At 36.1% G+C, this 22,758-nt stretch overlaps 2 protein-coding genes across 4 annotated transcripts in view; both read left to right on the top strand.

Moving 5' to 3' along the window:
- The first annotated feature begins 1,809 nt into the window (after window positions 1–1,809).
- On the top strand, window positions 1,810–14,450 carry tcp11l1 (t-complex 11, testis-specific-like 1). 2 transcript variants are annotated; one of them, XM_028451314.1, is made up of 10 exons: window positions 1,810–1,915; window positions 2,463–2,612; window positions 5,828–5,960; window positions 7,920–8,040; window positions 8,134–8,354; window positions 8,494–8,630; window positions 9,814–9,986; window positions 10,078–10,259; window positions 11,414–11,586; window positions 11,681–11,883. In XM_028451314.1, exons 2-10 carry the CDS (start codon window positions 2,471–2,473, stop codon window positions 11,881–11,883), a joined length of 1,485 nt encoding a protein of 494 aa, XP_028307115.1. In that variant the 5' UTR covers window positions 1,810–1,915; window positions 2,463–2,470. The 2 variants fall into 2 exon arrangements, with proteins under 2 accessions (XP_028307115.1, XP_028307116.1); XM_028451315.1 differs by lacking the exon at window positions 1,810–1,915 and having other exon boundaries at window positions 2,471–2,612; window positions 11,681–14,450.
- Window positions 14,451–19,598: 5,148 nt separating this feature from the next.
- The window catches only part of hipk3a (homeodomain interacting protein kinase 3a), a 32,328-nt gene continuing 29,168 nt past the window's right edge, over window positions 19,599–22,758 (top strand). For both annotated transcript variants that reach the window (XM_028448993.1, XM_028448992.1), the window contains exon 1: window positions 19,599–19,957. In XM_028448993.1, the coding sequence (XP_028304794.1) occupies window positions 19,933–19,957 (25 nt within the window). In that variant the 5' untranslated portion in view covers window positions 19,599–19,932. The remainder of the gene's footprint in view (window positions 19,958–22,758) is intronic.

Below are 22,758 nucleotides of genomic sequence, written 5' to 3'. Positions count from 1 at the left end.
CCAATAGCACAGCGGGTTGTCCGTACGGCCACCGTACAAAAAGACACTTGTTTAAAAAGTTGCATTTCTTGCTCGCCAAAAGTGTCCCAAAAGAGAAAAGAGACGGCCCATAGAGTGGGTCGGTTTGTTTTAACATGCACACAAATGTAAATAGACACGCGGAATGATTACACACTGACAACTTCATTTATAAATTGTAACTCCACACACACAGAATGAAACAAACACAAATGAATCAAAGAACTACCGGATTGTATTGCAAGCACACGGATGATTTTATGGGCAGGGAGAGTTCTTCAGCTCCCCACTGGAGATCTTTGTAAGTTCGTTAATTTAGTTTGGACTGGAGTTTTCTAATACACTTCACTTGTTTTCGTCTTTAGGTAGTTTTAGTCTTTTGTATGTTTTGGTAGTTTAGAGGGTGGACGCTGGGACAACAGCCTTCTATAGGGTTGGCCCAGTGTCCTCCCTACTTTTGTTCAGTTTGGTCAGGGTCTCCAGTCCCCTTTAGTTTGGTCAGTTGCTGCTTTTAGGATTTTGTTAATAAATACTTTTGATAAACCTTTGATTTCTGTGTGGCGTCCTATTTATGTTGCGGCCCCTCAAGCCTTGACATGACATCCTAGAGGGGGTCGTAATAATTACATGCACACATTGTTTTGTTACAATAAAGGCATTGGCTATCTGTACGGTTGCCGTATCAATTTACCGATAATCTATCTGTACGCAGCGTTCCTATTTGGCCCGTTTAGGTCACGTGACTAAGACTAAACCTAACCCTAACCCCTAAAAATTGTTGTGATATTGGGTTGTACCCTAACCCAACTTGTACTTCGGTAACCGCAATGGCAGCCGGGTTGTCCGTACGGCAACCATACAAATAGACACTTTCTACAACATACACCTTATATCATCTGTCAAATGCACATGAGAATGCCACTTTTTTTCATCTTCCTACAATTTGCTTGTTGCTCAGATTTATTTTATTTTTTTTCTGTAAATACAGCCTAGTCTTGATTGCAGGACAATATAATCTAGCTTTACAGGTACATCAAGTTAGTATTAATACATTTCATTTTCTTTTGTTCAATTCTATTTATTTGTGGATCTCTTGCAGGGTTGGGGTCAATTGCAATTTTCAGTTACAATTACATTTTCAATTACCCATGTTCCATTACAATTCAATTATGATTACAGTGACCAGCATTTTTCCAAATTACATTTAAATTACAATATTTTTTTTTTGTTGTACTCAGTCAATTACAATTACGTTCTTAATTACTAAAGTGCAAATACAATTGATCACAATTGCTGAGCCTGAAATAAATAACCTAATAAAGTTAACCTTTCTCTTGCATTAGCATCTCTTATGGTAACGGGTCCTAAATCAGCTGTAAAATACACTAAAAATACGTATCATTTGATTTATTTCCTATCTATTGGTTAACTTGTCAGGTTTCCTAATCAATGAAAATATACTTTTTAATATTTTCGGTGTGGGCGTCTGAGCCTCTTTTGTGTCAGTATACCCCTAGATTATTATTTTTTTTTTTTTTGTAAATGGTGAAATGTAGGAAAGCTTGATGTGAAACATATTTTAATAATTGTTAACTATACATATGTGTAGAAATGTAACACGGTTCCCCAGTTTCGTGTTAGATTATAATTGTGACCATTTTTATAGAATTGTCATGACAATTACAGTAAATTATCTGAACTCAATTACAATTTAATTACGATTATGACAGCAACAGATTTTTTAAAATTACAATTATTTACCCCAACCCTGATCTCTTGTCACTCTAGCCCCGCCCATTTCCGGAAGTGCCGCCGGTCGGCTCGAGCAGCTGCATCTTGTTCCCCAAAGGAAGGGAGATTGTCTGGAATAAAGGTTTTTTTTCATCGCCGAATGCAGGTTAGTGTTCAGTCTGTGTTGAAGCGGGGATCACTTTTAGGACAGAAATACCACCAGCCGTGTACAGTAGTCTTATGTCGGTCGCGGGGCTTGTTTTGTTGTTGTTGTTGTTGTTGTGGTGGTGGTGGTGGTGAAGCTAACATCAGATTAGCCACAGATGTATGTGTGTTTGCCCTGGCCGCTAACCGTTGAGTTATTACAGTTTGTTTTCACACGGGGCTTTATTGTTTTACTCCGCATCCCGCGGCCCTTTTCTTCAGGTAGGCTGCGTCCGAATAGTCCCTCATATCTCCTTTCCTATCCACTATTCCTTCACCCCGGAAATGTTTAAGTGATGACCGTGACAAAGAGCGTTTGAGTTCTCTTTAATAATTTGGGGCGATGTCATTATTTAAGCACAACAAAAACAAAATTCCAAACTGGTAAGTGCCAGTGACACAGATCAACGTGGGTTTCCTAAGGAACAGTTTTCTGAATAAATTAAACCATAACATATTATATTTGACTGCTGATTTCTGTTTTAACTCTTTGTCCTCTTGTACTTCAGATTGAAACATGTCCAAAGAGACTAATCGCTTTGGGGATGATGGAGACAAAGATCCTAGAGATGACAGGGCTCAGGATGCTTCTGAGGAGACAGTGAGGAAGAGGGTCCGGGCCAATACTCCCAGTCCTCATAGGGGAAACACTCCACAAGGTGAATCAAACATCTGTTTCATGGGATGCTCACTATTGAAAAAATAATCGCATATTAAATCGCAATATTGAGGGGAAAAAAAAAATTGCAATTAGATTATTTTCCAAAGTCGTTTAGCCCCAATAAAAATTCCAATAATACTTTTTCCTGTGAAAGTCAATTACAGTTATGTTCTCAATTCCTAAAGTTCAAATCCAATTAATTACAATTATCGAGAATGAAATAAATACCCTCAAACTGTGACCTTCCTCTTGTGTTAGCTTTCTGTTAGCATCTCTTATGGTAATTAAATAAGCTGTAAAATACACAAAAAATATTATATATCATCTAATTTGTTTTCCATCTCTTGGTTACATTGTTAGGCTTCCTAATCAATGAACATATTGGTATTTATATTTTTGGTGTTGTGTCAGTGTACCCCTCAATTAGTATATTTTTTTAATGGTAAAATGATCCTTGAGAACTGTCAGGTAGTGGGAAAAGTCGATATGAAACATATTTTAATAATTGTTAACCACTTATGTATGAGCCATAGAACTGTAGCATGGTTCCACAGGTTTGCGTTTAATTAAATCTAATTATATTTTTTGAATTACAATTATAAATATGTCATCATTTATTTAATTAGCAATTACGTGATTACACTTATATTTGACCCCAACCATAAAATTATGGAAATAGGAAATTCCTCTGTTCTAAATAAGAGGCTTGATTGTTTTGAATTTATAATTCTATAAACAAAACATGGTTAAGTTTTTAATTTAACACATTAAAGTGTATTATTATTTAGTATCTGCTAATCCTAGACAGAAGGTTACACCCTGCACATTGTCAGTTTATTATTAGGTCCACATGCAGTTATTGGTAAAATGTTCCACAATCTGCCTCACTGATCAACCCTGAAAGATTGATTTGCATGTGAGAGTTTGTTGCAAAGAAATATTAGTGTTCTAAGGGTAGAAATATCTATCCTTAGAATTGTAATCTAACGTGTAATGTCAGCATTAATAAGGCACTGTTTTGACAAAACAATCCCGTCTTTGAAGCGATTTCATGGAGCATGACTGGTGCAGAGAATGAATGCATCATCTTGCATTACATTGATGACATTGTTTCAGAAACAGGAAGAGCTGTTGGGTTTGTCAGGAATGTCCTCTTTATTTTCTTTCTCAGAATGTTCCATCTAACATTGTGCCATCTGGTTTACTGGTACAGGTCGTGCATGGAACAGAAGAGCTAGGCTTGTTCTTGGTGATGCACAAAGTTAAATTATAGATTGGAGGTTAAAGTAATGATATAACTAAGTAATATTACAGTTATAATCCTTTCTAAATCAAATCCCCCCCCTTTTTTTTTTTTTTACAACAAATGCTTGAGTCAATTTTAAAGCAGGGCCAGAAACACTAAATGAGTACTTTTTATCACCAAAACAAATATAGATTTGTTTAATTCCCAGGCCAATCTTCCTGAAGATTATTCTTCACCTAAACCTGTGCCAACTAATGACTTTTGACCTGAAAATGAAGGGTTTTCTGATCCAATATTGACAACGCATATCGATCCGATTTCAACACCTGAGTATTGGATTATATGAACCTGCATTTGCAGTCTTCAATATAATATATTCTTTTAATTGGATTTATTGCAGTTATCTTCGCAGGGTCTTCTATATCATTATTAAATTCAATTAGTAAACCTATATCCCCCGCCACAAAATGTGGAAGGGGGATATAGGTTTGAGCTCCGTTCGTCCGTCCAAGTTAAAGGGGACAGCTTTTCTCAGAAGCTGTTTAAGATGGGATAGCCAAATTCGGTGTGTGGCTTCAGGGTATCAATACCTTGATGGAATTTGAAAATGAGAAGTGCGCAATTGTTGTTTTTTGGTGTTATTGCCCTTATTCCGTTTTTTTTCTCTGGCAGCTTTTCTCAGAAACCGTTTAAGATAGGATAACCACATTTGGTGTGTGGCTTCAGGAAATCAATACCTTGATGGAATTAGCCCCGCGCAATTATTTTTTCTGGAGTTATTGTCCTTGTTCTGTTTTTTATTACTCTTCAAGGTAGGGCTGAACGATTAATTGTATTTGCGATATTATTGCAATATCATAAAATGCGATTTTCTAATCGCCAAAATTACAATTGTTTTTTTTTTTTTTTCATGTCTTGTACTGTCCTGTTAAGTTCAGAGAGTGTTTAAGAAGTGCAGTTTACATGTTTCATAAAATGTGAAGTTAGTTAGATATGTTGAAGAGGTCAGGCCACAGATTTGTTTGCTTTATTGTTGTAATCTGTGCTTTATAACTTACGTTTTGTATTTATTTAAACTTTAAAACACATATGAAACAGTTTATTATGAAACAGATTGATTTATTGCTTGTGTTCATTGAAAAATACATTTCAAGAGGCCCTTGAAAAAATAATCGCAATCGTAATATTGAGAAAAAAAATTGCAATTAGATTATTTTCCAAAATCGTTCAGCCCTAGTTCGAGGTATTTTCAAAGGGGACAGCTTTTCTCAGAAAACGTTTCAGATAGGATAACCAAATTTGGTGTGTAGCTTCAGGGTATCAATGCCTTGATGAAGTTCGAAAATGAGAAGTGCGCAATTATTTTTTCTGGAGTTATTACACTTGTTCCTTTTTTTTTACTCTGTTCGAGGTATCTTCAAAGGGGACAGCTTTTCTTAGAAACCGTTAAAGATAGTAATTTTATATTCTGATGTGATAATATGTTATGTATACATCTAAGTTCTTACATTTAGGACATTTAGGAAAAAGTTGTGAGTTATAATGACAACCAATTTGGCGGGAGATGTTGATGACTGTTTTCTTGTTTGATTTATTTTATTCAAATGGTTTTTAAATGGTAAATTGACTTGATTATATAATGTTTTTAATGCTACCAAAGTAATCCCAAATCACTTACAATTTCAGCTCATTCACCCATTCACATTCACACACCAATGGGACATATTTAAGGGTTCAACTTAAGTACTGGTAACCCATTGGTTAATAATAGGTCAGTTATTCTCATACCTACTGTTGCTGACTATTGTTCTCTGTGTGAGTAACAAGCGTTTTTTAACATCCCACACTACAAAACGAGTAATAAAAGTATGTATGATTCGGGCTGATATTGCATTGGATCAAGGTGAAAAAGTTGTATAGGGACCCTCCGCGTCCTACTTACAATGCTTTCTTTTTGTTTTTTATAGCCAGTCCACCAAGGTTCGTCTCCATGGAGGAGCTGATGGAAGCGGCCAAAGGAGTGACTAACATGGCTTTGGCTCATGAAATCGTGGTCAACCAGGATTTTCAAGTGAAACCTACAGTGCTTCCCGAAGGAAGGTGAGGATTCACCCTGCTTCTGATGCTCTATCTAAGCTTTCACCTTCTCAGTGGTTTTTAATCTTAATTATGATCACGACCAAAAAAAAAGTTACATTTGGTACAGATTAGAATTTTGATCTCTTGATAATCTAAACAAAAAAAGGAATCTTAAATACTTTCCAAACTCCTATGACAAAAGTTCTGCAGTTCTAAAAACTCTAGTATCACTTACTGTCTGTCTATGTAGAGGGTTTTAGTCCTCTCTACACATACACTGGTAGTTTCATACGAAACCTAAAACGTTATATATTTAGACCCTTGAGTGTGAAAGGGCCAACCCTGCACCAGTTACAGGGATGGGGGAAAGCCTCTGTCATAAGACAACATGGCAAATGCTGAGGAGGACTATAAATAAACAGTGGCAGGAATTAATTTGCAAAGTGAAAGGACCATTTTACAGTGTGTGTAGGTTATAGTCCAAAACAGCATCAAAACTTTACCCGCTGTTTATTACATTTTAGAAAAGAAAACAGGATGTGTTTCACAAACTTATCATATCCATGTCTTATTTTATTGTGAAGGAGCTGGTGCTTCCTAACAGTCGCTAAACCACCAACACACAAAATTTGAAAAGTTTTGGAGACCATGGAGAAGATTTATATCAACACAGTAACTTGTTTTAAGGTGTGACTGCACTGATGTATCCCTAAACTACTGAAGAATTGGTACAATGTTGTTTCTTTTCTGTTTGTTTATTTACTTTGTTATTATACAGCTATGTTAATGTGTTCATTCTGTATACATATTTAAAAGCTTGGGACTGTTAGTTGTAATGTCATATTATATTTGTACTCTCCGTTCCAAAATAGGGATGTCCCGATACAACTTTTTAACTTCCGATGCGATACCGATATTGCAGTCTTGAGTATTGACCGATACCAATTACAATCCGATACGATATCAGCACGGATCATACATACTTTTATTACTTATTTTGTTGTGTGCAATGTTAGAAGAGGCTTGATCAAGTGATGTCACTCAAACAGAGAACAATAGTCAGCAACAGTAGGGATGAGAAAAACTGACCCATTTATTATTAACCAATTGGTTACATTAATTTTAACCTTCAACATAATATCTACAGTATTCTACAATTGAATGAATATAATAAAATAAATGTTGTAGATATTAGATGCAGTCCGATAAAATCCAATATTCGTTTTCTGGTTGATATCGGACCGATGTCATCGGATCGGGACACCCTAGTTCCCAATAAAAAAATTAATTACAAAAACCACCCAAAAAACACCAACATGCTAGTCTGCACTGCCCCCAGGGTAGCCGACGTGGCATGCAGGTTTAGGGTTCCAGCGTTGTGTAGTGCAGTGTTCCTCAAATTGGTGTATGTGTACCCCTAGGGGTACGCGATGGCACTACAGGGGTGAAAATTAACAAACGAAAGCATTAAAAACATGGGGTATTATATTGTTTATTTTTGGTAAAAAATTATACTGTAATTATGATGAAAATGATCTTTATTAGAACATGAACTGAAAATACAAGTCAGTCTTAGTCCCACACCAGGCAGGAAATGACCAGAAATGATAAAAACTAGAGAAATATATCTATTCAGGAGGCACTAAAGACTTTCATTCTCTTATTTACAAAAGGTGATTCTTTAAAATGTGTGTTATCACTCGTTCATTCCGTCATTATGCTCTATAGTTGTTGTTTTTTTTCACAGTATTCTGAGCAAAATGTTGCGGTCAGACAAAGGGGGTACTGCAGCCAAAACGGTTTGAGAACCACCGGTGTAGTGTATCATGTGGTTCTTGTCTCAGTACATAATGTCAGCACCTTATGTCATCCCCCTCAGCACGTGAATGATAAAAAGCGAAACGGTGAAATGTGAACAAACACGGCCTGTGTGGTACTTTGGTGGCTGCAGTCGTCAGTCTGACTTTAGTTTTGTGTTAGTTTGCCGCACAGGGTGAAGGAGATGATGCTCAAGGCATTCTGGGATGGTTTGGAAGATCAACTGAAGCAGGAGCCACCCTTATATGAACATGCTATCAAACTTCTGGCTGAGATCAAAGAGGTAAGGTGTACTAAATCTGGCAACCTCACATCAGACAGTTTTGTTTGTTTTTTTTTAATCCACCTTGGCTCTTCAATTGCTTCCTCTGTCCAGACCCTGCTGTCTTTCCTCATGCGAGGTCACGGCCCCCTGCACTCTCGCATCGACGAGGTTTTGGACCTGCCTCTCATCCAACAGCAGGCTGAAAACGGAGCTCTAGACATTGGTGGACTGTCTCAGTTTGTTGTGGAGATGATGGGCTCCCTATGCGCTCCCTGCAGAGACAAGGACATCAAAAAGCTAAAGGAGATCACAGATATTGTGCCTCTGTTCAAGTGAGTGACAAGGAATGATACCAATTATTGATTACAAATTGTATTATAAGTGATTTTTTTTAGGCAGTTAATCTAAGTGTGTACACTTATAAAGTTTGTGCATTTTTCTCTGTTCATCTATTCATTTCCTTTCCTTCAGGGATATTTTCTCCGTGCTAGATCTGATGAAAGTGGACATGGCTAACTTTGCCCTGAGCAGCATTAAGCCTCATCTATTGCAGCAGTCTGTTGAGTACGAAAGGAACAAGTTCCAGGAGTTTCTGGAGAAACAACCAAGTAAAAAAAAAACAAGTTGATCGATTAATTGATTAATATCTTTATGCCTAAAAGTAACACAAACTCAGTAATATCACATGCATCAGTTATCTCACCCCATTGCCAGTTTTTCCATTAAAAGTAATGTTTTGCTGTTAGGTATTTGAGTTCAAAATAACAAAGTTAAAACAGTAGTTTATTACCATGCTAACTATTAAGTATTTCTGAATAAAATTATAATCAAGACACAACTACAAAAATACCACCTAATGATGTAAAATGATGAAGGCATTGCAAGAAGATTCAATAACATCTCGTTTTTTAAACACTTTAGTCTTTACCTTAAAAGTAAAAAGGTAATTGATCAATTTTTTTTCTGTTGGATTAACCAAGAATGGATCACGTATTCACGCATATGCTCTCTTGCTGTATTTTTTCCATCTTTCAGTTAATTTAGTGACCTTACGCTTTATATATTGCTTTACAATAAAAAAGATATTTTCCCAACTTAATCAAATTGTTTCAATTGGTAACACCTAAATGAGTGAAGTTCTTTGAAATTAAGTTAATAAGTTAGATTAACTCAAGTGATTTAAGTCATATGGACTTAATAATGTAATTGTTTTCTCTTAAAATGTTCAGTTGTTCCAACTATAAATCATTTCTATAACCCAAAAGTGAAATACTGATCCTTTCTACCCTATTACCATCTTTTTTCCTTGTGCCCTCTTGAGGCTGCAGCATAAAGGAGCATTTTGGGTAAAGGGCCTTGCTTAAGGGTCCATTGCTATGACCCACGTTGAGGCTCAAACCAGCGACCCTCTGGTTACAAATCTGATTGCTTAACCAACCATTAGGCCACCACTCCGTTCCTAACCCTACATTATTGTTTAATGAAACTCACTTTTTGTAGTGACATTAAAATAAAATTGTAGTTTGACCAAAATTATGAAAAATCTGACTCTTTTTTTTACTTTAGAAACTTTTCTAAAGAAATTCTAGAGAAGGTTGAAGTGTCATGTTGTCAGACGCACAGCATCATAAAATACCTAATTGATTCAGGTTCACTCAAATAAAAAATAACTGAAAAAATGGCAGAAATCTGAATGGAACTCACTCTGAACTCTGAGTTACTTCAACTACTACTGAAGTATTCAAAGGTCTTCTACACATGTGAATAGTGACACTATTTTCTCTCGTGCAGACGCCTTAGATTATACGGAGAAATGGCTTGAGGACACACGGAAATACCTGCGTAAAGAAGATTCAGGTGGATGCGCTGCTGCCTCATCCGACTCCCTCCTACACCTTAATGTCCATAATCACGCTTACCTTCACCTACTCCGATGGGACCACGTCTCAGACCCCTTCCCAGAGGTAGAGTCTCTACGTCTCAGGACTTTCTGTCTGTTTTCTTTGTGGTGGACACCAACATTCTCCTGAGTGTTTTTATTTTTTTTTTCTTCAGACAGTTTTGATGGATCAGGTTCGATTCCAGGAGATGCAGCAAGACATTGAGAAGTTAGTGATGCTTTCCTCAGTGCTTTTAATCTCCTACACTACGACAGGAGAGGCAATCTCAGGCCTGCCAGGATTGATGGAGACCCTTAAAAACACTGTTGGTGTCTTGCTGGCAGACATGCACGCACCGTAAGTACATATATTTATTTGAATGATCTTATGGCAAATAGAAGATTTCACTACAATGGTGTCAAAGGGATAACAGCATAAGATGACCAGAACAACTGAAGATGTTATGCTATAATTTCCGAACTATAAACCGCTACTTTTTTTCACGCTTTGAACCCTGCAGCTTAAACAATGATGTGGCTAAATTCTGGATTATTCCCGGTTTTATAAGCTTCATGCCGCCACAAAATTGAGCTCCGTCACATTAGACCAGGTGGAACAATGAAAATGTTAACATTATTAAATCGTTGTTGCTCGCACTGAATCATTCTGATCACTCATTTTGTCATGATGCACATTGTGTCATCATAGCAACAACACAGAGAAAAGAGCGAGTGCCTGCTGCAGCAGCAACGTGGATGCAGTAAAATTACAGCATAAAGTTGTTAAATCTCCGCATTAGGTTTGTTCAGGATTGATCGGTGCTCTGGACTCTGAGGCTGATGGAGATGCTTCCGTAAGGAGGACGGACAGATGGAGTGGAGATCAGAACATCCTGGATACAGCCTGGATCCAGGCTGTATCCAGGATCTTCTGATCTCTGCTCCGTCTACAGTAAAAGTCAGCCAGTTTGTAATAGTTGCATAACAGCATGAAGTTGCCAAATCACCACGTTGGATTTGTTCAGAAGCGATCGCATCCATATTCTGACTCAGAGTCCGACTCGCTGTGATCGCTCCATGGTAGTTCACGGTAAGAAGACCGAATGAAGCGGTGTATCAGTCTGGTTCCAGTAAAAAGTGACCATAAAAAGTTGTAAATGGACTGATATGTAGACGTGGGGCAGTGAGGAGGAGAGTTCATGTAGTAAAGGAAACTTTTCAGTTGAAACACGGATATTTCCATGAAACATAACTTGAGTACAGCAGCCCACCTACCTGCCTGTTCTGATTGGCCAAGTTGTCTGAAGGGCACCCTCATCAGCCAATAGAATGCGTCCTATGTAAGGCTGCGGCATTTTTCTGGATTGTTATTAGAAAATTGCTAAAGTATTGTAATGCGGCCAATAAAACAGTGCGCTTTATAGCTAGAAAATTACGGTAATTGATAACGAATGTGGCCTGCTAGATCAGATGATCTTCTAAAGTTCATTATTTGGTTTGGTCCGTCCACAGGACTTTTAGTACCCAAGAGGCCTTACTGATTATAGGGGAAAAACTGTGTGTGGAGCTAAGTCAGCGTCTAAGTCAGCATGGACACGCTCCTCTCTCAGTCGACCAAACAAGCTCTCTGAAGGGAAGAATCTCTGCCATCTCTCAACCAGACAACACTGTCCGCAAGCTAATGGGTAGGAACGGTACTCAGGACTTTCTAAGGACTGGTTTGATAACTTTGTCTTTGTTAGATAACTGTGTCACCTCCTCTTCCTCCTCCTTTCACAGACTCTCGCATTCAGAGCTACCTACTAGCTTCTTTGGAGTCCAGTCAACACAAGACACCTCCTCCTCTACCAGGAGGTCTGGCTCCACTCAGCCGGGAGCTGAAAGAGCTCGCTGTTCGTTTCTGCCGCCTCGTCAACTTTAACAAGCTGGTTTTCTCCCCATTCTACCAAAAGATCTTTCAGAAACTGGAGACAGCAGGATAAAGTAGACTACCAGTGCAGGGACAAAAACAACACTACATGGTTTGAAAATAATAATACAAATAAAGACTGAAAACATTTGGAGATGAGTTCTGTAAATTAACAATATAGCCTCACTAGTAGGGATGGGAATTGATATTAATTTAGTGATTCTGATTCCATTATCAATACTGCTTATCGATTCGATTCCTTATCGATTCTCATTGGGTGAGGGAATGAAATAATACAGATGGATCTCTATTATCTTATCTTTGTCTCTTAAATGTCCCTCAGGGATATCATCTCTCTTTTAATCCACCAGGTATAAATTGTTTTCACTGAATAATAATATATATAATATATGACACTTTGGCTACAAACATTTGAGAATATTTACAGTGCTCCTTATGAACTTGAACATCATGATCCAAAACTAATTCAGACATAAAACAAATAATTCTTCTGTAAAAAAAAGACCATATTAACCAAAAATACAGCTGCACTTATTGACTATATGGTGAAAGGACTTTCACTTGGCGCTAACATAAACACAATATACAGGACCTGGAGGAGTTTATCGTTACCTTCAACATGTAAAGCAGATGACGCTGAGCTGTTAGCTCCGCTCCTGAGACTCACCTTCCCTTAGTAGCGTATCAAGCACCGTACATTTCCGCAAATTAATTGCGTGCTGGGTGGGCAGATGTTTCTGCATATTGGAAGTAATTCCTCCCTTTGTTGAAATTAAAGGCTTGGATGTGCTGCAAGTAGCCCCAGTATCATCTTTTCAGAATCAGAATCAGAAATGATTTTAATGGCCATGTACAGTTTTAAGGACAGTACAAGGAATTTGTCTTGGTAGTTGGTGCACAAAACAAACAAACAAAAAAAAATAGTCAAACTTTCAAGTGCTTCTACTTTGGCGCCATGTTGGAAAAGTTGCGAACCGAAATACGCTGCTTGCGTGTGACGTCATGTATTTGCGACGTAAGAGGAACTAATAAGGGGAATTGACAGGCAAGCAAACAAACGATTTTTAGCAATTGGATTACTGGAGACCGGTTTTCCAGAAAGAACCGGTTTTCGATTCCCATCCCTACTCAGTGGCAAGAATTAACGTTCAAAGAGCAAATGAAGTCCCTCAGGCCTCATTTATAAAGCGCTGCATAGAATTCATACTAAAAGCATACGTGCATTAAAAAAATCTGAAAATGTGCTGCTCTAAGAAAATGTTTAGATTTATTGAACTGCTGAGCACACATGGGCACACATTTCTTTTTTTTTTAAAGACTAACTGAACCCCAAACCCACTTTATTCTCCCGAAGACCTCATGAATGTCTTTTGCATTCAAACAAGCCTGATGACCAATGGCATTTTACACCTGACCATGGCAGGGATTGTGGGTGACGGAGGCTAGAAAAGGTCTTTTGTTAATTTGATGGTCACAAATTGCTTTTCATTTATTAGTGATACCACTACATGATTCTTTTTCTGGGCTCCATTACCTACAAGGACCTTTTACTTTATTTTGAAATTCCTTTTCTTTGACTGTAAAATGCCATTGGTCAGCAGCTTGTTTAAATGCAAAAAGCATTCATCAGCTCCTTTGACCATTTATGGTAGAATGCAGTGTTGGGAGTAACTAGTTAATTTTGTAATATATTACAGTAATATATTCCTTTTTGAAGTAACTCAATAGGGTAACATTACAAAAGTGAAAAGTGGTAGAATATTACTAGTTACAATTAAAGTAACTCAAGTTATATGCGTATTGAATTTGTTTTCTCACTGTTTGCAGTTATTTGAGGAAAAAAAGATGATCATTATAGTTAAATGTAGCCAAAATTAGCTTTCTGCTCCTGAAACAGCAGTTATTCAAACAATATCAGTGTGATATAATTAGTGTTCTGGACCAAAAGTAACTCAAAGTGGTGTAACTCAGTTACATTTAAAAAAAAAAAAAATAATAATAATATTGTAATACAGATATATTACATTTTTATCCCAGTAACTTGTAATATAAATATATTACAAGTTTAGAGTAATTTACCCAACACTGGTAGAATGTAGGTGTGTCAAGGGCAGGATAGGAAGTGAATACCTGCGCAAAATTTAGGGTGGATTGCGATCTTTAAACATGTGCTTAGTACGGTTTTATAAATCAGAATATTTTTTCAGCGCTTCAGATTTTTTGTGCACACACACGTTTACTGGATTCTGCAGTGCTTTATAAATGAGACCATAAAAGAACAAACATTTTGGGACAAAAACTTTTTCTCACAGTGCAAGTTTTCTGTTAGCACAGTAGTTAAGGAATACTCTGTTATCTGTTTTATATAGAGCTACATTCTGTTGCTACTTGTTCTCACTTTCAGGCTTTGTCCCAGGGATTTGCAGCTGGAGGGCTGCTGTTCTGCCAGTTTTCATGGTTTCTCTGCTTTTAACACACGTGATTGCAGTGGGTGAATCAGTGCCAGGCTTTCTGTAGAACTACATAATGATGCAATCATTCTGAATGTGTGTGTTTAAGTTTAAGAAACACTCAAACACACCCCAGGATCCTTAACGTCACATGTAGAAATCTACAAAACTAAATAATAGTTCAGAATTGTTATTTTTAAGAAGGGTCTTGAATGAGAGGGCAAAGAATTCAAGAAAAAATCCCACAAATCACAACTTGTGAAATCAGTTCATCTTTAAGAGAAAGAAAAAGTTGATTTTTGATGACTGAAATCAAAGGTAGCAGTTGTGAAAATGTCTGCTGTGTAGTTTTCTTGCGAGTGAGATTGACGGAGTAGTTTGCCTTTGTCTATGAGTCAGTGTTAAACCTATCTTTACCTTTTAAAGGAACAGAAAAGTCTGTTTTTCTGATATCAGATGAACAAATCTTAAACTTTCAACAAACTTGCTGCTAAAATATGGAGCTTATTGTGAACAATGACTATAGCGTTCTGTGTAAACACACCATTCTTTTATTGCACATCTATTTATCTCCTGTTTACACTGATGCATCGTTTCAACTAAAAATTAAAAATAAAAAAACTAGAAAAAAATTACCTCACAAAACCATACTGATAAACTTCCTATCTCAGTGTGGAATATCTTTAAATGGGTGTGATGGTTTAGAAAATGACAATGTTTAGGCACTAAGGATAAGAATTCACATACCGGTATTTATTAATTATTATAATATTTGATACTTTAAAAAAAAGACTGAATGACCTATTCATGATTGATTAGTTTGGCCTCAAATGAGGTTTGTGTTATCCCTGGCCTGGATTGTTTAAACCTGTCTGTTTCTGATAGGTTGAAACGACACAAGGGGAGGATAATGCATCAGTACGCCTGCATACTGGTAGAGATTGGTCATATTTAACCAGATCTTTATTGCATAATAATTTGGTCATAAGGAAAGCAGGTCTAAAATATGTTAGTAACCATTGCAAAGTATGCCAACATAACACTTCTAATATCTATACGTAGCACTGCCAGCTGAAGTCAGGTGTTGTCATTTACTATTGATACAATGACTCCTAACCACAGACAGGTGTTAGAAATAGGTTTTATGATTGAGCTGTGTCATCAGTATTCGAACGTCTGAAATTATCAATGTAAGTTACTTGCTTAAAAAGAGATATTTATGTATTTTAATAAAAATAATTTACAATTAAAATAAGCGAGAGCTCCACAGTCTTTACTCGTACATCAGAAACCTCTGTTAGAACTTGAATCCCAATATTTACTCAGAATTAAAGAGGTTTTATTTTATTTTTTATGTGTAGATCCTAGCAGCAGTTATTTTCTTTTCATTTTAAAGTAAAGGGAATCTACACACCAACTTGAACTGTTACTGTTGATATCTTTGTTATTCACTAATGTCTGGTCATCTCAGATACATATTGTTTTTTTTTTTTTTTGATGATTTCCCAGATGTTTAAAAGTTAATTACAACTCACAAGTTGGTTTGCTTTTAGGTGTCAGACATGTTTCGTTTATTATAGTGTTTAGACTCAACTTTATAATTTACGTAGCTTGGGAATTTGGTCACTCCTGTACTGTGCACAAAGCTGGATTGTGTCGCCCACATCTAATTCAACGAACACGCTGACTGATCACTTCAACTACACTGTTGTTTTGTACATGAATGGTTTGCTAATTATACAAATAAAGCTTTGTTTGAAACGCAACATTAAGTTTTGTATTTTTTTTTTTGTTTGTCTTTACATTAGTCAGAGTTGAAAATGGTGAATTAGAACTCAATCTTAATTTATAGAATGACTAACAAAGTTTGATCTAATGAGTTTGCTGAGAATTTCTTGAGAACTCATTCACAAACTGTAAATATCATTTCTCACTTGGGAGTCATTGTAAGGTGTGATTATTATTCACTTGAGCTTGTATTTGAGTAAATCTAAAGCTCACATGTTGGACAGTGTGATGAGTCAAATATTATCGTGAACATTTAGTTCAGTTATAAATGTAGACGATACAAAGGATTTAAACCTGTGACATTTTGAGAGGCCGTGTTTTTAACTTTTACAGTTCTACTCCATCAAAAGAAAATGGTTTAACCTCTATTTTTGAGATATAAATAATAGAGATATACATATTTATACAGTAGCAAACAGGACTTCCATATATAATGCACTCAACAATCACTATGTATCTCTGAATGACTTCACTTTGCATACAAAGCTGAAATAGATGATTTGATCACCTTTCCAAACCAAAAGCATTTGCTGTTCTATCATGAGCAGGAATCTGTATGAGGTGATCGACGGTGAGGAGGACATGATGAAACAAGATGAAACACACACACACAAAGCATTTCAAAGAGTCCGGTGGCTGACGGCCATGGCACTTCATCAAGGACTCATTCCACCTTAATATTGTCTGTCAGAATGCCAACCTCTTTTTTTTCCTGTCAGTATATGAGCACATCGATGCCCAACAGCGAATCTTTTGATGTCATTATGTAAACTTAGATGTCAGTGATTGACTACGGCATTGCTCTGTGGCTCAGCTTTGTTGTATTTGAAATTTTGTAAAAAAAATAAATAAATAAAACTGAAACCATTAACCATGAATAGACCCACATTATTATAGGACTGAAAAATAATTTGTGTTCAAGATTACAGAGAAGCTCTAATCAAAGCTAATCACCTTTATAAAGTTAACCAGAATTACAATGAACAGGTAAAACAGAAAAGCTATTAGCATATGCTAGTAAGTGCATGCTTTATTACAGACTATGTAGTCCAGGGGTGGACAACTTCTATCCTAGTGGGGGCCACAAGAATGTGTATGTTTGATCAAAGGGCCACATTATCAACATTCACATCAGCATTAGGAATAATGACCAATCAGAGCATTAACAGGAAAGAACAAAGAATGTCCCGATACAACTTTTTCAGTTTCGATATGATACCGATATTGCAGCCTTGCGTATCGGCTGATACCGATATTGATCCAATATCAGCATGAATTATATCATACATAATATTGTAACTTTTTTTATTGCTTTAAAGGCGCACCGCTGACCAAAAGTTACACAGTGTGCCTTTAATAAAGAAATAAAAATTACTTATTTTGTAGTGTGGAATGTTAGAAAAGGCTTGATCAAGTGATGTTACTCAAAGAACAATAGTCAACAACAGTAGGTATGAGAAAAACTGACACATTTATTATTAACCAATTGGTTACATACAATTTTACCTTCAACATAATGTCTACAGTATTTTACAATTGAATAAAATAAATAAAAAATAAATTGGAAAAAAAAAACGAAAATTTGAATCTGATATTAATTTTCAGGCTACCGATATCGGATCGGGACACCCCTATTTTAAAGTAATATTGTGTGTTTTTCTGTCACTCTGTGTGTGTATGTTGTTGCCTTGCTGGTTATGATTGCATTTTGTGCATTTTTGTTGTCCTTTTGTGTATTTTTCCTATAAAATTTATGTTTTTTGGGAATCATTGTGTATTTCTGTTGTCATTTTGTGGATTTTTTGGAGTATTTTTTGTGTATTTCTGTTGTCATTTTGCTTGTTTGTACAGTACTGTGGGTTTGCGGAGTCATTTTTTTTTAATGTTTTTCTTGTCTTTTTGTGAATTTTTGTTTTCATTTTGTGTAATTTTGTACATGTTTTTTTTTAATCATTTTGTGTATTTTTGTGGTAGCTTTGTGTAATTTGGAGTATTTTTTTGTATTACTGTGTGTGTGTGTGTGTGTGTGTGTGTGTGTGTGTGTGTGTGTGTGTGTATGTGTGTGTGTGTGTGTGTATGTTTTCCTGCAATGTTGGAATTCTTTGTATTTTTAAAATGTATTCTTTCCTTTGTTTTATGTATTTTTCTGTCATTTTGTACGTTTACTTTGACCAAGGGCTGCCAGTTGCCCAAGTCTGATGTATTTCACACACACACACACACACACACACACACACATACACACATATATATATATATATTATATATATATTTGTAAATTAAGCTGGAATACTCTCACTGGCTGTCCATAGACGACCCCACTGGCAGTTCTTTATATATAGATATATTTTCTTGAGCTTTTTCCCTTTTATCTGACAAGTTAAATAACCATTAATCAAAATCATTTTGGAATGTTGTGACAGCATTTCTTTAAAATGTTTTCTTGGGCAAAAAAGCTTTGATGGAGTAATTCCTTATATGAGCTGGAAACTAGTGTTATAGTAGTCGAGACTGGTCTCATGACCACATTTTGAAGGTCTTGGTCTTATGTCTTGGTCTCAGACTTGGGATTTTCTGTCAAGACCAGCACTGATCTGATATTATTCAACTGTATTAATGTGATAAAAAGAAGCACTTGGAACTGTTCCTAATCAATTAATATTTTTAATTGAATGATAACATTTAGCGTTAGCTAAATGTTAATATCATTCAAGGGAATGATATTAAACATTATGGCAGCTTTTTATTGTTGTTTTATTTTTTTATTTTTTTTTTTTACTTCTCTAGCCTTCATAATCAGATATACTTTATTTATCCCATGGCGGAAATTGCTTCTTTTTTTTTTTTTTTAAGAAAAAAAAACGTTTTTTTTTTAATTTTTTTTATTTTTTTTTTAACAGATGCTCCAGAATTTTTCAAATGGAAAGAAGAAACACTAAAACATAGAAAGAAATAAAATAAAGAAAAATGTACATTTATAACTTTATTGCTGCTCCTTCATTTGGAAGCCCATTCCTGCCAGTAAAAAAAGAAGTCATAATTATGAGATACTAAGTCATTATTATGAGATACTAAGTCACAATTATGAGATACTACTTATTTAGTATCTCAGATACTATCATAATTATGTTGTATCATATAATTATGATATACTAAGTCGTAATTATGACAGTATCTCATAATTATGACGTAGTATTATTAAGTCATATTTATGAGATAGTATATCATAAAAATGGCTTAGTAGTATTATGACTGAGATAGTGTCTCATAATTATGACTTAATATTTCCCTTTAAATTATATTTAAATTTCAATCAGCATACCTGGTTTAATTAAGGATATTATTATATAATAACAGTCGTTACCGTTTTTTTTTTACTACCTCATTGTATATCAGCCAATCAGACCGGTAGGTGTCAGTAATACACCTAATGATTGGCTGTCAGTGACCAATCAGGAGCGGCCTTCCCGCCCCCTCGCTGCATTCCACACATGCGGAGAAGCAACAAGCGAGTCCTGAACCACCAGTAGGAGCAGCAGGAGCAGCAGGAGTAGCAGCGGGCTGCCCGCAGCTCAGTGTCGGCGAGGCGAATTGACATAACAAAAGTTTACAAACAGCGATTCCTCGTTTTGTGCGCATGCTGCAGTGACGATAGCGAAACGCTGGACACTATGGGTCACGACCGGCTGTAGGAACAACCAGTTATTTGCTTTATTCGCAGCTTCAAATGTGCGAAAAGTCGCCCTGTCAGTCCTCGTCGTTGAACAAGATGGCAGCAGGAGAAGCAGCAGCACCAGCACCGAGGCTACGTTCCAATGTGCTCAGGGTTGTCGTAACCGGGCTTCTCTTTGACGTTGTGGGTGATGCGTTTACCTGGTTTTACTGAAGGTAAGTTGCTGTTTTTGTTCTGTACTATTGTCTTCCATACTATGCGACACACTGGAGTTTGTTAGTGTGGCTGTTTGTCGCTGAACGGACTTTATTGACAGCTAGCTTGTTTGCTAACTCGAGCTAGTTCACTCTAGGGGTTTTTTTTTGTACACAAATGTGCACTCAAAAGTAACCACAAAAGTAATCTATAATGTATTTTTGCTTTTGGGACATTCTTGATAAGTTCATGCAACTATTGACTTTTTTTTTTTTTTTTTTAAATCGGGAAAACTCACGGGCTAACTTTTTAAGCATAAAGTTCAGTGCTAGTTTTTAGGGTGTGAGCAAAGACTTTCTTGTCCCTTCACAGTAAAACGTTAACTACTAACATAAATCAAGTATGATAACTTGGCTTGCTTTAGAATTTGGGGTGTATTTTACGAAAGTTAACACCTATCGGACAAAACCATGCACTGTTTAGACGCCTGTCACACACAACAAGAGTTTTAACAGGTGTCTGACTGTTGTCTCCCATCCCCCAAACACGTACACACTGTGCCTATGCCTACCCCTCCCTATGCTCCCATATGCTAACTATCTATACTGTATCTAACTCTGACAAACCTAATCAAACTTACTCCGCTAGTTACTTTCTGTTTGGTACTCTGGTCAAAAGGATGAGACACTTTATTGATCCTTTGATGGCAAGATGTTGTTGTTGCAGCTGTTCTCAGTAAGCGATTGCACGTATAGCCTGTGCATTATATTTGATAATGATAAGTCTGAAAGTGATCAAATGCTTTATGCTGTACTGAAACATTTACTTTTCTAAGACTCACTCCTACCCCCATTATACAACAACTTATACTGTAAACATTTATTTATTATAAAACAAATAGTAGTATTCCAAATGTATACATAATGTTGGCATGACCAGTAAATTATGCAATAGTCCAACAGATTATTTAAAGAAATGTAAAACAATAGGCTTAATCACATTTATAAAAAAAAAAAAAAGTTGACACATTAGATAAATATATATAGGCCGTGGCTACATATCAATAGACTGCCACTCATTAGCCAGTTTAGGTGACGTGATAGGGGCACCACGTGACTTAAAGTTCCGTCAGTATTATATTAGCTCATTATTATTTCTAGCTACCCCGCTAACACTTTTATTTTAGCCCTATTTATTCCTTAACCCTAACCCAGGAAATACCCTATATTTTTTGTATATGTATTTTTAAAGGTGGAATATGTTGTGTTATGTAATGTTAAAATGAAAAAAGTATATATGTCAAAAGTGGGATTTGAACCCACTGCAGCGGAAGGAAGAATTCTTGAGTCAGGCGCCTTAGGCCATTCGGCCATCTTAACATGGTGAATACACAGGCACATTACGCTTATGTAGAAAAGGTTCGGAAAACGTACCCATAGATTCTGAGGCTATTGATACGTTTCCGAATCAATAGACACTTCCATATGTATTTATATATGGTTGAAGAGAATAGGTTTACCTCAGGGGCGATAATATAATGGTTAGAAAAATATGGATATACTGTCTTCTGATGCCTATTGGTGTTTTATACATGTATAGAAGTTGGCTCAGTAATTTATTGTGTATATTTGCATATAATTAACTTATAATCTACTACAGTTAATATATTATAAGAACTTTTGGTGCCTTAATAGACAATGATTGATGTAAATATTATTGAAGAATAATTAAGAAAACCTTGATTAGAAACTGTGTTGTAAAAAGGGTTCCGATTAAATAACTAAACTTCTTCCTACTTCCTTTCAAGCATTGTAAACTTGCTCCAAATGAAAGACATTAACAGTTCACATTCCTTGTTTTTTTTTCTTCATTTTGTTTGTTTGTTTGTTTTGCACATGGCTGACTGTATTTTGTTTATGACCAACTCTGTTTTTGTTGTTTTTTTGACGTTTAAAAAAATTTAATAAAATCAATTCAAAAGAAACATACACAATCTACAAACAATGTAACCAAACACTTTTGGTATATAAAAGTATATTAGCGTTGTCATAGAATGCATACACAAATATTGACCTGTGTAAAAGGTATTCATCTCCTTGAAACCACTTAGTTTTCCGAAGTATTGCTGTGAGCTGTATTTGTAGCCTTGCTACACAGTTCAAAGTGCTTTAGATTCTGTATTTTAAAAACTGTTGTATGATGGAAGTCATTATGACAATTCAAAATGACTACTAACTGTATTCATTATAGCTGTAAACTGCTTTTTGGTTCGCTAATGCAACAGTGAATTGTCGATGTGAGAAAATGTCAAACTACTTTACAGCCTAATATCATCCCCATGTTAGGAGGACTGTCACTTCAGGATTTATGGCAACAGGCCTGCAGTAAACAGCTCAGTGAATCAGTTACAGAGCTGTTCCTCAGTGGACACAACTAATGCTAACATATGTAGCTGCAGCTTTGAATTTGTACTTTGCTTATTTTTTTTGCATTTCAACTAATTGAAGATGGAGAGATTTTACCAAATCTGTTTGATCTTTCAAAGTATAATTCTTATGTCATTTATTAGCCTGCCACTTCAGGTTTCAACAGGTGTCTCCCATCCCCAAACACACAAGCCTTCCCCCTCCCATCTGTTTGCTGTCTGTTACATTGATCTGCAACAAACTGTTGGGTTTATTTCGCTTGTAAAAAGACTACAGCTGAATACACACACGGAAATTCACAAATACTCGCGTGTCAAGCACCTTCATTTCTTGAACAGATAGGTCTTGATCTGTTATCCCCTGAGATGTAAGACTACTCAAATTAATTAGAATTA

This window comes from Gouania willdenowi, chromosome 6 (assembly GCF_900634775.1).
Source record: "Gouania willdenowi chromosome 6, fGouWil2.1, whole genome shotgun sequence".
Taxonomy (NCBI): domain Eukaryota; kingdom Metazoa; phylum Chordata; class Actinopteri; order Blenniiformes; family Gobiesocidae; genus Gouania; species Gouania willdenowi.
This window is presented reverse-complemented; position numbering and strand designations above follow the sequence as displayed.